General features: G+C 44.8%; 1 protein-coding gene across 2 annotated transcripts in view; it reads left to right on the forward strand.

Moving 5' to 3' along the window:
- Positions 1-11,811, forward strand: part of RPAP1 (RNA polymerase II associated protein 1) — a 39,938-nt gene extending 28,127 nt beyond the window's left edge. For both annotated transcript variants that reach the window (XM_005231551.4, XM_027778498.2), the window contains 9 exons: positions 184-385; positions 2,264-2,373; positions 4,231-4,426; positions 5,343-5,492; positions 5,959-6,101; positions 7,534-8,338; positions 9,471-9,647; positions 10,327-10,383; positions 11,158-11,811. In XM_005231551.4, the coding sequence (XP_005231608.1) occupies positions 184-385; positions 2,264-2,373; positions 4,231-4,426; positions 5,343-5,492; positions 5,959-6,101; positions 7,534-8,338; positions 9,471-9,647; positions 10,327-10,383; positions 11,158-11,313 (1,996 nt within the window). In that variant the 3' untranslated portion in view covers positions 11,314-11,811. The remainder of the gene's footprint in view (positions 1-183; positions 386-2,263; positions 2,374-4,230; positions 4,427-5,342; positions 5,493-5,958; positions 6,102-7,533; positions 8,339-9,470; positions 9,648-10,326; positions 10,384-11,157) is intronic.
- Positions 11,812-16,647: the final 4,836 nt, after the last annotated feature.

Raw genomic sequence — 16,647 nt, forward strand, 5'->3', positions numbered from 1 at the left:
CCTTTCTGCCTAAATTGATTTGTAGGAATGTGCAAAGGCTTTTTTCCCCATGGTGCTGTTGCTGGGTATCGCCTTCCAGATTTTGTGCAATTGGAGACCTTGCTGTTGAAAATGATTATTTAGAGAGACAGTTGTTTCTGAGATGTACTCACTATCCTGTGTCATTCTTCCATTGTGTTTCAGTAATAGCTCAGAAGATACTGAACAGATTCTACCTCCTCCAGTAGCGTGGAATCAAGTGTCAGGCTTACAGCCCTTCCTTGAGACCAGTCTGAAAAAATTCCTCCGGGAGATATCCCAGGCAGAAACGTGGCTAACTCTCCAGCCTCTGGCCACAACTTACGTGATCTACTTAGGAGTTTATTACAGTGCTTGCAGCCAACAGGTAAGGCCTGAAAATACAGGTTGTCTTTTCATCTTACCAGAGTCAGCCGGTGTATTACCTCTGAAAATTAGAGGCAATGCTGAGAAAGACAGATGTTGAGGCATCTAGCTGAGGACTAGATTTTGTTTACCACAGCTCACATCTGGGCTGTGTGGCATTTAGCATCATAGATCATAAGTCTGCTGATCCTTCACATTAGCAGTGCCAAATATCACTGTCTTCCTTTCTTGTCTGTTCTTCCTGTGGGCTGCAGAGTCTTCAAGGTATGTGGTAGTGCTATGATTGTTGTGATTTACTGTAGGGACTTGAAGCATGAAGCAAATGTGACCTAATTTAGTCTGGCAGCCCTTTCTCCTCCTGGGCTAAATCAAGTTGCACATTTTTGCATTTGCTGTGGTATGGGAGCTTACATGTGGACAGCTGCGCTGCAACAATCTGTTTGGAAGATTCACATGGTTCATGCCATATGAACCTTGGATAGGAAACAATAAAGATAAACTTACTTGCTGCCCCACTGACATTTAAGGTCAAGTTCTGAAACCCAATTACAGTTGTAGTATGTGACCATCTTTTAAAGTGATGCTGTTGAAGAATAATGTCTTATACTTTAGCTACCTTAAAGATTCATGTTCTAAAGATAAATGCAATTTTCCTCTTTACTGCCCAACTGATGTGCCCGAGTTCTGACCTGGAAGAGCTGTCTTCAAGGTGCAGGAGTAATTTAATGGCTGTAGTTATTCCCGCTTCTGCAACTCCTCTGAAACTTGCCCAAAACAACTGAGTTTGTTAGTTGTGACTGGGGTGGAGAACGATAGTATCTTTTAAAGATGTCTTCAGTGCCCCACAGGTGGGTAGTACCCTTCACATGCTGTCGTTAGGTCCTGAGCATCAGAGAATCAGGATAACCAAGAGGTTAATATTACTTTTTAACCTTTATAGGTATTCCAGAAGAGTGGTTGGCAAAATAATTTTAAGTCTTTGAGCTATGAAATAATATTTTTTTTAATGCCACTTAAAAAGAAGTTCAATTGTCTACCTGTTGTTAGCTAATCTGATTTTAAAAAAGTAAAATCGTATGTAGCAAATTTGAATGGACGAGTGCAAAAACCAAAAATCAACTTGTAACTAGTGTATAGTAGGACCTTTTTAGAATATTTTTGTTAGACTACTAAAAACTAAAGTTAACATTTTCATGTAGATTTTACTGCTTTCTGGAGGGGGATTTCACCTGGGGGAAACTTTATGTCATGGAAATGAGTATTTCTGTGTCCTAAAGTAGCATTCTAATGAAGGGGAAAAATATGAAAAATTGCCAACATGTTCCTTCAAGCTGGAATACTGCTTACTAGAGTTGGAAGAATTCAGATGGTTCTCTAAAAGCCCCAGATCCTCCTCTGTGCTGTGTTCGTCCACAGTCATGCTTTGATGTCAATCACACTTTATACAGCTGGTATTTTTCTTTTAAGAATTTTTGTTTTGGAGAGCCTCATGGTGCCACTCTGCTTTCTCAAGGTAGTTCTGATCACCTTTGTGTCATCTTCAAGTTAAATAGAAAGATCAGCATTTATTAGCCACTTAGGGCAAGTTTTTATTTAGAGAATCTTGATCTCAAGGATCCCATACCTTCCAGCCAGTTAAGAAGTTTTGGCAATGTATTTTAATACTTGAGTGTGAGAACACCTTGAGATACCACTCTCACCTTCCACACTACCAACAGTGAGGCCAGCTCTAACCTAGAGCAGTACTACTCTGTAGATGATGTGGTCTGGCAAAAAGATAATAAACACAGAGAAAGCAATTAAATCAACTTGTCTTTTTGCCCTCACTGGAATGCCTTAATTCTCCATCTTTTCCTGTCTTTCTCCTTGTGTTCTGCAGCCATCAGTCAATCCAATTGACTGCTTAGAGGAACTGGAACGTTTGACTTCAGAGGTGCTGCAGCCCCTTCTCAGCCAGCCAGCCATACACAGCATGTGGGACTTGCTCAGGTGAAATTATTTCACTACTAAGATGCTGTTGCCAGAAGCTAAGGGAGCCTCCTCATTTCTCTACTGTACTGTGTGGCAGTTTCCCCCCTCCCATTTCTTTCCCCTGTACATATGTGCCCCATATGTGTGAATGAGAGTGCAGCAGGGCTCTGTCTACACCCTGCTTTGTCCTCTTTCCCCTCACAGCAAAAATCACAATGGCCACAGTGGTTCTCCAGTTCCTTCTTTCCTACTGGTGCTGCTGCAGGGTCTGCATCTCTGCCCTTCCATGTAGCTGTGTTTTTCGTATCAATTTCAGATTGATTTTAATCACTCTTGGCTTTGATTCTTCTTTGGTTTCACTTTTTTTAAAAAAAAAATTAACATCAGTTTGAGTCCCTCTTATATTGGGGAGGTGAGAGTGTGTGTTCATGTACCATTTACATGCTGTGTGTGATGCTGCATGTATAAAATAGTTTAAACCAGACTCTCGTCTTCAAGCTCCTGCAGAGCTTCACTAAAGCTTTGAAAGCCCCTACAGGAAAGCAAAAGGCCAGATCACAAACTGTTCTTTCAGACATTTGGATAACAAGCTTTTTCTCTGGCTCTGGGAACTGTTAAGCCCTGCAGATATTCTGTGTTTCTACTGTAGAAGGAGCCTCCCTACCGGCCTGTGATCGATCCTCGGGGAGGGGGACCCTGAAAGGCTTAACTTGTAGTCAGGGGGACATCTGGCTGCTGTTGAGAACATATAAGGGACGCTTGAAATCTTTGGGTTTAAGTGGTACTTGAACACTCAGCAGTCTGGCCCATGTTCTTTCATGCCTGAGAACTGAGGTTTTAAGCTCTTGGAACCAAAGCTTCTGACACGAGGGCATTCCATGGACCCTTCCTTTCCTGCCTGTCCTCGAGGTCTGAGACCAGGCGTTTGGTCAGGCTGTACAAGCCCATCAGCACGAGTTCTCCTAGGCTGTTCTTAACACTGGCTGGTAAAAATGAAGAGTCAGCTAATCTCTGCCTTAATGTTTTGACAGTCTTGTCTAAATGTTCTGTGCAGAGTAGGGCCAGGAGTTCAGGGTACTTTGTGAGCCCCCAATGTGTTCATGCATCTCCTATGGTAATGCCAGTGCCAAGAAGAGCAATGTGTTTAAAGAATTAGTTCTCTGTCATAATGATGTGGAACTTTAACAGGATTTTCCAAATTGCCCCGTTACCATTGAGCAGCATGCTTATGGTCACTTTTCCTTGTAGTGACCTTGCTTGTACAGACATGGTATGTCTAGTGTGGGCCCCGCAAGTGCTGCTGGTATGACAAGTTCTAGTTTTGCATGTGGAGAATGAGCATGCATACGAAGAGCGGTATACACAGTCATGCTCGTGTGCATTAAAGCTAGGTTCTTTCTTTAGGCTTTAAAAATACGCATTTCACGAGTATGTAAGGGGCAGCATTTTTGCAATGTCAACTTAAGATACAAGCTGGCTTCTTGGCTTTGCCTGTCAATTTATTATGGAAATGTCTTGAGTAGGTGCGCAGCTTTATTAGCCTGGTTTACGTATGTACATGGGGAAGTGTGTATTTTTTTTAATCAAAGGCCCAATGCTTTCAAATGTTTGACATCAGAGATGCATCATTGCATCAGAATTTCTGCATGTCAGGAACAATTTAGCTGAAGATTAGAATTCATGATGGCTCACTGGCTTTGGCTCGTATGGCAGTAGTACGTACTTGACCAACTGATACTAGGTTTTTTTCTTGCACAATCTTTGGGGTTTCCATTTTACTGCAGTGTGACACAGTTTGGACAGTAACATTCCTACAAGATAATTCTTTAGCGGCATGAGTGCTTTTGACCTGACCCCTCGATCTTGTTTACACAGGCCATGTTCTGCTTTGTGCAACCCTCTGTCCTGTTCCCCTGCACCAGAATCTGTCTTCAGCATTGCATCTCTGAGTTGCACTGGAGGCAAACCTCCTCTGAGCCTGGTTGGCTCCAAGTCACCCTTCCCCTTCCTCACCGCCCTCCTATTTCTCATCAACAACGTCACTCACATTCACAAGGGCCTGACCAGCAAGGTGAGAATGGACTTTTTTACTGTAAATTCTAGGTGAATGATGATATATTTGTGAGAGAGGTTAGCATTTGTATCTTCCCAGGCTCAAGAGTGATGATAATAGGGCTATTAAAAAGGAATTTTTGTGTATTTTTGTTTTAAAAAATGTCAAAGTACTATAGAGCTAAATAAGCCCATTGTCGGAAACAGGTAAGATAATGATCCGAAAAAAATCTTCTTTCTTTGAATTCCAATATCCAGTTGACACTGGGAAGCTGGAATTATAGGGCAGGTGATGGATGATAATGACACTTAAAGGAGAAGTGTGAAAGACCTGTTGTTTGGCTAAGCAAAATAAATAACTGTCAGAGGAGGAAAGGGATGGTTGAAGCATATATAATAAAGAAAAACTGGATAAAATTAAACAAAAAAATGAGTGCTACAGTGACTGAAGAGATTTCTTCCCACTTCTGGTTGTCCTGAAGTTTTGGAACGAGAGAGTCATGGAAGACTGCAAACTCTGAAGGGGAAATGGCAGAGCCCTAGAGAGATGGAGTACCTAGCATAAGCTTTCTCAAAGCTTTCCTCTGGCCCCTTATGTTGAATTAGCTGACCGGTTACTAGCAGGAGTGTCTGGTCAGATAAGAGAGAAACATCTTAAGCCGCTGGCCAGACTTCTGCCTTACACAGCATTAAGGAAAATGGTGGCATTGACTGTTGGTTGCCTGCAGTGGGGATGGTCGTGGTGGATGCATGAGGCAGAAAAGCAGGGTTTTATCAGGTTGTTTTTAAATATCTCTTTTGAAGTAGCTGACAGGAATTCTCATGTGAGAAGGCAGGGGCTAGCGGGGGTAGGCCTTGGAGAGGGCTGTGTTTTACTTTCCTCTGAGCACAAACTCTCTTAGTAGTATTTCTCTCCATTTCTGATTCCTTTATAGTACAGCTCTGTGCTGGGCTTCAGAGGCTTGAAGGATTATCTGCATCAGAGCTGGCAGACCGGACCTCCCTCTGTAACTCCATCGTCTGCGTGGATCCTGCGCCATGAATATCACCTGCAGTACTTTGTGTTAGCCTTGGCTCAGAGAATGGTATTGCTATTAGTTCTTTCATTTCCTTCACCCAAGGAATTGACTTCATGCTGGCCTCTCCAACTCAGTGTGTCAGACTGGAAACCGGTCTTTGCATCAATGTTCTTTTTGATATCTGACTTATGTCTGTTGACTTTCCGGCTGTCTTTTTATGCCCCACTAACAAATAGTATCTTTATAATTACTGATGTGGGGATTTAGATCCAAAGTACTTTGAATGGCACAATTATATTTTTGCCTGTCTTTGGGCTAGAGTGAGAACAAAGTTTTCAAATGTGCTGCTAAAAAAAGATGTCCGGCTGCCTAAGACGGTCGGGGGAAGCAGAATGATCTCAGTAAGAATGTTGACAGTTCTTGCAGTCTGCCTCAGTCTCTCACTTTCCAGTGAGATCTGGCTCAGTTGATCTTCCTGCCCTCGTTGGCAGATGATACAGTGCTTTAATCTGTTGTTTTGTTTCCCGTACAGGCAGGCACTTGTCCGGATTACGCCCAGCATGCCTCACTCCATCACTGTGTTGCCATGGCGTTGCTAAGCCGTTTGTTGCCAGGGAGTGAGCATCTGGTTTATGGGGTCCTACTGGATCTTGCCTTTAATCCAGAGTTTCTTCCGTAAGCTTTGCATTTTTTCCTTTCTGTAGTCTGGTACGTGGGAAAACTGAAAAAGTACATGTTGGCACTGCAGTTTTGTCATCGTTTTTGGCCTTTGGTAGGGCCTGTATTCAAACTTTACTCGCTGGCATGTTCTCCAGTCACAGAGCCTTCTAATCAGATGAGCAGTCCGATTTGTTTCCGATGTATCAATGTTGAGAAATGTGACCAGTTTCTTTTGATCTCTGTGGCAAGAGTCCTGTGTATTCCTGATAGAACTAATTCTCCCAAAGGTCCAGCATCTGCTGTCCTGGGAGCAGTAAGTCTAGAAAATACATGGGAGTTTGACATAGCCTGAAAATGTTATTAAATCTAACTCAAACCCTTATTATACAAGTTCTCATGCAACTTTTTGCTGATTCAACAACTGTGGTGTCTTCCACCTTGCATGGAAGAAAGGTGGAAGAAATCATGACCATCTCAAATACGAAGCCTCCCATGTCTGACCAAGAAAATGGTAGCAGATTATTTTGTTCATCACAATCTCTTTGAAATTTGCCATGGTGCCTCCCTGTAGGAGGTTGGACCAAGGTGCTGAAAGGAGATACTGTAGTTTTCCAGAAAGAAGGAAGGTTTGTGAGTGGGCTTGTTTCTTTGTTTGGGTTGTGGTGGCTTGGAGGTGTGTGTTTTTGTAGGTTTTTTTTTTGTTTTACAAATACCTGCTAAAGAGCTACCATTTTGTGAGAATTTGACAGGTGGTCTGAGATCATGGTATATGGATTTGACAAACACCCCCCCACCACAATTAGTAGCTGCAAAGCTGCTATTTCGGCAATTGTCTTATTGATTCATGTAGGCCTTATAATATGTGGATTTTCAACCTGGCACCCTGACAGCTGTGTTGGAAAGTAGACTGTCTCTCTGGAAGAGGGGTTGCAGCCCCCACACCAGACTGCTGGAGTTGTGTGAAGGTTTTTCATGGCAAGGCCTTAGCGTTGCTAATTCCAAATGTAGTTCTGTAAATTTCCTGTAAGTACCAAGACAGCTGATGCCTTACAGGCATTCAGTAATATCATAGCTGAATGCTGTCAGAAGTCTTGTGCTGTGCGTATACCAGGGGTCCTCAAACTACGGCCCGCAGGCCCGATACGGCCCCCCAGGGTCCTCAATCCAGCCCCCAGTATTTACAGAACTCCCCTGCCCCCCCGCCCCCTCCCCACTGAATGTTGGGGGGGAACCAAGCAGCCACAGATGACTGCCTGCCACTTCCTCTGCGCACCGGCCCCCTATTTAAAAAGTTTGAGGACCCCTGGCGTATACTGTTCTCCCTGATCCAGGAAGGTTGTAGAGATTAATTTCTGTGGTGTTTTGTTTGTTGGTGTTTTGGTGGTTTTTTGTTGGGTTTTTTTTTTTCCTTTCTTTTCTTAAGCTGGTGTTTGTCTTCATCTTGCAGTGAAGGGAAAGCTGGAGGGCCAGAAGCAGCTGACTTCTCTGATATCCTGCATCTAGGTACCAGTGCCAAACTGGCACAGCCTGGCTCTGCAGCAGCATTTTTTTCAAAGGCTACTCGTGGTGCCCTGCTGAGAGAATCGTACCAGAATCTGCCTTTGATCCGCTCCTGCTACCTTTCTCATTTTGTCCACTTGCAGCATACCCTTATGCGTTCCCAAGCATCCTATCGAGGACAGAATTACCTCATCCAGTCACTGCTGCTTCCTGAGGCCAAAGGGCCCATCCTGCCTTCAGACTGGCCGTTCTTTCCGCTTATCAGCCTCTACAACAAAGTGACTAACACAGAGACACCTGGGGCTGTACTGAACTCTCTCCCACTTGATCTTGTCAACGTTGTGACCTGGAACCTGCAGTGGGTCTTGCTGCTAGAAACCTGGCGTGCTAAAACGCTTCAGAGCATCCCTACTGCTGCCAAACTTGCACGGCTTATGTGTGTCTTCCTCACAGGCAATGACCTCTTTCTAGAAGCACCGGTCCACCACTACACAGCTGCTCTTCTCTCTGTATATTGCCACCCCAAGGAATTGGACTCCCTGGACTTGGATGCTCCTCTTCCTGGTTTGGTGTCCTTCTATGATCTTTATATAAGTCTCCTGGAGCAGTTTGAAGGTGTCTCCTTTGGAGATCCACTCTTTGGAGTCTTTGTTCTTCTACCTCTACAGAAGCGTTTCAGTGTTCATCTGCGTCTCTCTGTTTTTGGGGAGCACACAAGTATCCTGCAGGCGCTGGGAGTGCCGCTCCAGCAGGTAATCCTGGCTTATGGTAGTTGCCTGTTACTGCGTATTTCTGGGTTACTGCATTCTTGCCTGTGTTTTCTGCAACTTTGGAGAGGAGTTGGGCATCCTCCTAGCAATTCCCCTTCTTCCTCATCCTTCATTGTCCAGTAGAATTAGCATGCTTTCTTTGCTTAGAAGCTTTTTTTTCTCTCTGAAGAAAGTGCAATGCATGGAATGTAAAATAGAATAGGAATGGATAGCAACATTCTTTAGATTTAGGGCTGTGACAGCAGTGTATATGGGTTTTTTTGTTGTTTTGGGGTTTTTTTGATTGATCGTAAGCCTGAATAACAGAGTCCAGCTCCTGTATATGTGCAGACCCTTGTACAATAATCATAATAATTTTCAGAAACCTGTTAACTTTGTTTTGAGAGCAGATAGTGTGTATATGTGGAGGGCAGGAGCTGTGAAATGGTTCAGACTTCAGTGGAAACTGTCCCACACCCTGCTTGGCCTAACGATTGAGAACCTTCTTCTCATTTATAGCCTGTATGTACGAAGGGCTAGTCTGCACCCCATGCTCTTCTGCCAGCAGTTACCTTCCCCTTAAATGAGTCTTTGCTCAGCTTAGGTTCAAAAAAAGGTTCAACTTGGTGAGAACCTTTTCGTTGCCCAATGCATGAACAAGCAGTCATTTTCCCTCTCAACCACGTTTCCACGTTTAGGGGTGCTGGAGTTGCACTTTGCTGGGTAACTCAACAAGAAAATCTGATCTGTCAAGTGCAGGACTGTGTTTCTTTTGAATGAGCAGAGCACAAGAGATGCAATTTAGCTGTGCTATTGAAAGTAGTCTGTCTCCTTATTTTGAAACCACTCTTCTTACCTGAGCTAAAATACAATGCCTGTGATTTAACCAGTAAAACACCTCTCCAGAAAGCTGAAGAGGTCTTGAGGATGATTTGTCAAAGGCTTGTCTCGTTAGCCAGCGTGGGCAGTAACAGCTCTGCTCCAAGCAGAGGGTTCTGCCACTGAGGTACATCGTGTTATATAGGAGCGCACGCACAAACAGCTCGGGAAGGGCACCATAAAGTCCTGAACTTCCCCTCACTACTTAGACCCTGAAAAAAAGTTGTGATGTTGCCTCTGGGTGGGTTTCTTGCAGTTTCCTGTGCCGCTGGAGCGATACACTTCACCTCCTGAGGATAACCTGAACCTTCTGCGACTCTACTTCCGAACACTGGTCACTGGTGCACTGCGCCACACCTGGTGCCCTGTTCTTTACGTGGTGGCTGTGGCTCACGTGAACAGCTTTATTTTCTCCCAGGACAGCGTGACACAGGTAGGTAATGATAGCAGAGTCTCAGGGCTGGAAGCTTTGGGTTTTGCATCTGCTTTTCCCAAAGTTCAGTGTGGCTTGCTGTGAATCACTGACTCTGGGCTTGAAAACGTTGTGAGCAAATGTTTTTCTTTGGTCAGCTGAGTATCCACATATGAGATGAGGACAGCACCTCTTGTTCATTATACCCTAAAGCACTTGCATTAGTGTTAGTCAATCCTAAACTTTTGAAGTTGATAACTATATGGACTATAGTGCAGGCCTTGGGGGGAATAGTGAAGCAGAGAGGATGAGGAAGCTGATCAGGCAGAAAGAGCTTGTAATAGTTTTAGCCTCTGCCTGGGGTAATCTTAAGGTGCAGAGTACTCTTTCTTTTCACTTTGCTTGAATAACCAAGCAGAAGCCCTCCCATGGCCTTGGGGCCTCTAGCAGTGGTTACTCCTGCTAATGTTTCCCCTCTGATCTACAGTTCTACCTGAAAGTTGTGAAGCCAGCAGAGTTTCAGGTTAGGAGAAGGGGGAGAGGCAGGATCCAGGCTTTAGCCGTCTCAAGCCCTTTCTGATGGAACAAGATGCTCTTTGGAGCATCATCATAATGAGCAAAGCATCCTCCTGGAGGATGTACGCCTGTGGGCAAAGGTGGCACTGCATCATGTTAAGCAAAGTACATGTTTTGTTCCCAGGAGACAGATGCGGCTCGGAAAAGCATGCTGAGAAAGACGTGGCTGTTGGTGGATGAGGTAGGATCTGTAAGGTTCAGTCTGTGCCACTGGGTCTTAAGTTTTTCCGGCATGGTATTCTTACAGATTTACCTTTGGCTTTTGAAATTTGTGTTTAACCTCCTTGCTAATTTGAGAATGGGAGAAGATTAGCAGCAGGATTTTGACCTGTGATGGCTATAAATACTGTTGTCCAGGTCTTTCAGTAACTGAACTCAAAACAGAGCCCATTGGAGCCCAGATGAATCTCCTGTACTGTATTTCTGTGCCTCTTGCCCAAACAGCACTATATCTGGACAGTTGAGGGGTCCTAGAGGGATGATTCCAGCACAACTATGAATAGGTGGCCAGCAGTGATCTTCTTTGACTCTTAGTTGGATGATTCCCTCAAAAAGGACAAAACAGATTTAAGGTTTCTCCCTTTCTCAGGAAGCTTGCCAAAGTTCATCATTGTGTGACAGAGCTGTGTCATTTGGCCCTTCATGTTTAGCATCCAGGGTAACTTCTTAGATCCCACTCAAAAGCCTGTTTGGGCTTTGGCCAGAAGTCTTTTTGAGGGGTTGTTGAGGAGACAGTGGAGTTGTGTTCATAAGAGGAATCCTCACGCAAATCGAAACTGAATTCTCTTGGAAGAAACACACTTTTTATAGTCTTCAGTAGAAGAGCTATGCACTTAAATATGTTGGGCATGGTGGGATTGTACCATCTGGCAGGGTGCTATGTTGTGTTGGAGACAGGGTGGAAAAGAACAGATTCTTTTCAGATGTGTTTAATGGCTGCTGCTTCTTTCCTCAGACCTTGAAAAAGCACCTGCTCTTCTACAGAATGCTGAATGCAGAGAGCCCTTTGGGATTTGACCTTTACGAGCAGCTCCCTCCCATGAGACTGAAGTACCTGCAGATGGTGACACAGAAAGAAAACAAGGAGAGTGCACCAGCACTAGTCTCATAGCAAAACACTTGTGCAAGAAGAGGGCCAAGGTGAAGAAAGCAAGAGCTCAGTTTATGCTTCACTGACGAAACCATGTGCGTTTTGGAGAGTTTCAGTGTCTTACCTGGACATTCTTGACGCCTTTGCAAAGTGAAGCACTAGCAGAATGCTCCCAAGCCCTGCAGAACAATACACGTCTTCTCAAGATACGACAGACAATAAGTGTGTGTAGCCTCTCTGTGATGAACGCTGGAGCATTTTCCTCCATTCTCTTTCAGGTTGTTCTGCTGCTCCCTGGAGAAGGTGAGAATGTGTCTCAAAGGCACTGGAGTGTTGAATAAACTGAAGGAAGTGGAAAAGCTTTTTTGTTCAGTCAGGCTGGAGACTGTGGGTTCTCAAGATGGTGTCTGTCTTCCCCAGATCTTTCCATTGCTTTTTTTTGTACCCTGAATTTTGAATGATTCTTTCCTCACACCATCCCCTGCAAATAAAATGACAATACAACAGGGAAGAAGCTGATCCCGAGAGCTCTTTTAAATATATATACACACACACACACATACAAGCAGTTTCTCCAGGACAGTGTTCTTGTGCACACAACCAGTCACACAGATGTATTGTGTCAGACCTCTTAAGAAATTATAGTTTCTAATCCAGTAGTACAAACACTGGATATCCTCCCTTGGCTGTCTTGGATTGTCTCTAAACTGCTTTCTTTTCTCCATTAATGTTAGATGTGTAATAAGATCAAAAATACTTTCTTTGTAGGGCAGGATTCTTACCAGTAACCACTCCCCATTACAGAAAAAAAAAAGCCCACCACAGTATCTGCTTGTTTAGCTAGAATATGTGTTGGTTGCCCTCTGAGGAGAATGTAATTTAAATTTTCAAGTGGCATTTCTAAGCTTAAACCTGATTTTAAAAGTTCCCAATTTGATCCCACTCCCACATCCAAATTCTGTATTGCAGTCTCAGTCAGAAGGGCTACAAGTATAGTGCCCTAAAAGATGCATCACAAGTGCCAGGTCAAGTCCAGAACTTATTCTAGGTATGATCTCACTGTGTGGTTTGTTTATATCCAATAATTTTTGCAGAACTAAGGTCACACTGGCAGGCTTTTGTTTGGAGAACTTAGTTTTATGAACAAAACTTGTTAAAGTTATTTCTTTTGGTTTTTTTCTTATGAACGTATTCCTCTGGAAGGTGCAGGGTGATGCCTAGCCTGAAGACCTAAGCTTCTCTCCTTACCTATCAAACAGGCCAAGCTAGCTTCCCTCCCAAGAAACCTTGCCTATATTAATCTTGCTCCAATGAATGTCCTAATAAGAGTGTGAAGCACTGCTGATAGTTTCAACAGTTACAGGCTGGCCTGTTCCAGACAAGAAATGAATTCCAGCTAGCAAATTTACGGCTGTGGTGCTGTCTTTGCCTTGGCAGTTTTCTAAGTATACTGGTCCCCCTTAAGTTGCCAGAAAATACACAGTTTCATCTTTTCCCCCTTATTTCACATAGGACATGGGCAGAACTGATGTTTCATTTTAATCTCTCTTTTTGTCGTCTTCTTCCTCTTTGTTTTCCCCCTTTCCCCTCTCTTCTGTGGCAGCTTTTGATCTGTGGTTCCTCTCTGCTGCAGGTCAACGGCACAAAGTAACAAAAGCACAGTGGTCAACACATTGGGGTTTTTTTTGTTAATTATTTTGAAATTACTTGATGTGATTAAAAGTTTATTCAAAGGCATTAAAGTTTCTAGTCTGTCTAGGTGGTGAGAGCCCAGTAGTTGTCTTTCAAGAGCAATGGATGGTAAAATTTCAAGACTGTTAGCTGCCCATTTAAGAGCAGCCTTCATCAAGGGCTTTGCCTTTTGCTTTTCAGACCTCCACTTAGAACTCTGCCAGTCCTTTGCGTGGTGCAAAGTTGAGTTTTGTAATGTGTACAGGGTGTAAATAAATATTTTGATAGCTCTGCAGATTCTTTTGGAACTATGAGAATGCTCTCCTTTATTTAAATCTTGAGTTTGGATAGTTCTGTTTGTAATTTATCAATGTCTAGGGAATGCTACTGCTGTGAGGAAATCCACTAAGCTTTGGAGCTCTGTAAGAGCTCTTCAGGCCAAAGGCAGCATCCTGCTTGTGTGGTGGGTCAGTAACAGCTGTGTGTACTTGGGGAAGGTGCAGGATGGGGATTAGGTGATTTGTCATGTGCCACAGGTGGGAAGACAGCAAAAACTGTCCACAAGGTGGCATTTTAGGTGTTGAGAGAGGAGGTGGATTTCGTTTATTTTGTGAACTCTGGGAAGGAAAGGATCAGGCTTTTGCCTGATTCTTAAAAGCCCTTTTTGTTCCCAGGTGTTCCTCAAGCCATCAGTGTATACCCAGAAAATAACCTACATCTTTTGAGCTGAAATTCCGATTCAAGCATCATCAGTGGAGGGAAGGGGGAAGGGAAGGATCCCAGATAGTTCTGCAGGCCACAGTTGTGTGCAGAACCATCTAATGATGCTGCATGTGAGCCGTAAGCTTTCAAAACTTTAGCTGTCACTTGAGATGGTACAGCAATCCTAAGCTTGCGTTTCTTTAAGGCTTTGGGCAGCCTGGTACCAGATACCTCTGCGGAACAGCAGAGGGCATTGCTTTATCTACTTTAAATCCAAGCTTTCTCGGCTTCGGTTTGATTGGGATTTATCAAAGCCCCAAACCCAAACAAAACGCACACAAAAACCCCACCCCAAAACAGCCAGCCCTTAAACCTGGTTTGAATTTTCTGCATTTTTTAATCTTTGTATATAGTTTTGGAGAAAGTGTGGAGAATTAAATACTTCTTGATGTGATTGGTTGCTAAGAATCATGCAGTGCATTGCTAGCAGGAGGAGTGGATGGAAGTTTAAAACTTAAACTGAGTGCAGTCTGAAGCAGGACCAGAGGTTGTGAGCTGTGTTAATCCAGTTTAATCCTGATCAGAGTAAGTGAGGAGATGAAGAAAATTAAGTGTCCCAAAAACCGATGTGACTTCTTAACTCTGTATCAAAAGCTTAAGATTGCTCTGAGAAGAAAATAATTCTGAAATTAGACCCACGAATGGTTTCTGGGCTTGAAGTAGTTCTAACTCAGAACAGCCTATGTCTGATAACCGATCAGAAGACAAAATAACCACCAACAACCAAATAAAAAAATCCTTGCAGATGCTGTCTTTTAATTCTTAGAAAGAAAAAAACCCCAAACATCTTCTCATCCTTGGGGCTAGAAAATGCTTGGTTTCATCCAAGTTACTGATGTTATCCCATGTAGGAACTGTGGGAATCTGAATTCTGTGGGACAAATTCAGCAGGGGCTGTGCTGGAAGGCAGCAACTGTGTGGTTTTATAAACAAGTGGCTAATCAGACTGGAGAGGAGTTGAAGATCATCCTTCAGGTATTGCTGTTGAGTTGGCAGGTAAGATTGTGGGGCTGTCAGAGTTTTGCATCCTGTAACTTTAATGGCAGCAGTTTTCCACATTTTACTGAATCTTTCTGTGCATTTTGAAAGGGGGGAGAGTCTTCCCATCGCCTTGGAAGCATGTCCTTTTCTGCCTAGAAGAAATGGGAGTTGATCTGTGATCCTTTGACTGCTTGAATGGTTTGATTTCCCTGGGTTTAGGATCGCTATGTGGTGATGTAGCTCACTTTGCTGAGCAGGGCAGTTCCCAATGAAGATGTAGGCAACTCAGCAGCTGGCAGGGCTACTTGCTGAGGTAGGGCAAAGCCTGGCAGAAGCAGGTAAAGAATTAGGCAAGGAAGAAATCACAATAGTACTGAAACCCTGCTGTATAGAAACTTTTTAACGGTAAAGTACACATGAAGCATTATATGATTAAAGCACTTGTATTCCACAGTATTTATTGACTACTTCAGTTTGACAGTGGAATTTAGTAATCCATTTCTAGACTAATGCATTCTGTCTGGCCACTTAATATCGGGCAAACCTCAAACACCTTTTGCTGATGAAGTCATGGACAGATAGAACAAGCCATAAGATGTGGGTGTATAAATATAGTACGGGTCAGACAAATGCATTTCTTCTGGTGTCGGACAGAAAGTAGAGCAGAAGGGCACGTTAATCCTCCTTCGTGCTCCATCCTAGTTCCACAAAGTTCTCCCTGGAAATCTCTCATCAATGGAGTGGTGCTGCCTCCAGCTGATAATCAAATTTTGGGGCAAAAAGCGGATGCTTTCAGCTCATATAAGAGTTTCTTCACAGAAGCTCATATAAGCTCTCCATTCGCAAAGCTGGCCCTCTGCTAGCTCTTGTATAAATAGTGTTATGGTAATTTACTGGCCTTTGCCCTAGTTTTTAAAAACCAGCTTTTCCCCACCCTTACCCTGCCCCCCCCCTTGGAATGGAGGACATGTGGTGGGGATTGTGCTCGGGACCACTCCTGTTTTGCGTGATGAGTGGTGTTTGTACGTGGGGGGAAATGGCCACCGTACGCTCCCCTCCCTCCGTTTTCTGTGCTCATCTTGACTCTCAAAACCCCCTGGATTTCTGGCCAGCCCCGGCCCAAGGCGGAGTGTGACCAGCTCCAGTTCCGAGGTCGTATTGTGCCAAAGGCACAGAGGCCACAGCAGCGGTGCGGTGGCCCCTGGCCCTGAGCAATAGCCGTGTGCAGGTCACTGATGAAAACCCCGACATTTTAGAGCAACACCTGGCCCGTCATCGGGTCCAGGTCTTCATTTTCTGCTAGGGCATCACTAGCAGATCCTGGCAGACACCTGTGGCTCCAGGGACCAGAGCAAGACCCTTGATCCTGCCCCTGGTGTTTTGCAGTCACTCTGTTGAGCGGCCAGCTCTTAAGTCCAATCAGGGTGATGGGTATTTCCAGAAACTCCCATATGCGTGCATCGTGGCAAAGGCTAGGGGACATGAGGAAGGCCAGACTGGCCCACCGCACCACGGCTCGCCGGGGGCTGGCCCTGCCCATGCCGGAGGGCCTGGTGTGCCCCGGCCGTGCTGACGGGGAGGCACAGCCTCAGGTGGGTGCGTTAGCTGATTGCTGGGGCTGGGGCAGCTTTCCAGAAGGTTCTGGCGCTGGGCTGATGGGCAGGGGCTGGCAGCGGCAGGAGGAGAACGATCCATTTCATCCATTTTCTCCGCTATTCCAGAGGGCCGGGTGGCTGGTGGGGCTGCCGAGGCCGTGGGCTGGGTAGGGAGCGTTGGGCTGTGTTTTGTGCGCCAGGGCTGAGGTGCTTGCCGGGCTGGGGTGGCTGCTGTGGCTTTGGGGCTGTGCTGATGGAGGGAGGGCTGCCCGCGGTGAGGCGGCGCTTTGGGGCGCAGGCCCAGTGGCCGTGGAGGGGATGGGGAGCGGAAGCGCTGGGGGTCCCG

This window comes from Falco peregrinus, chromosome 1 (genome assembly GCF_023634155.1).
Source record: "Falco peregrinus isolate bFalPer1 chromosome 1, bFalPer1.pri, whole genome shotgun sequence".
Lineage (NCBI taxonomy): Eukaryota > Metazoa > Chordata > Aves > Falconiformes > Falconidae > Falco > Falco peregrinus.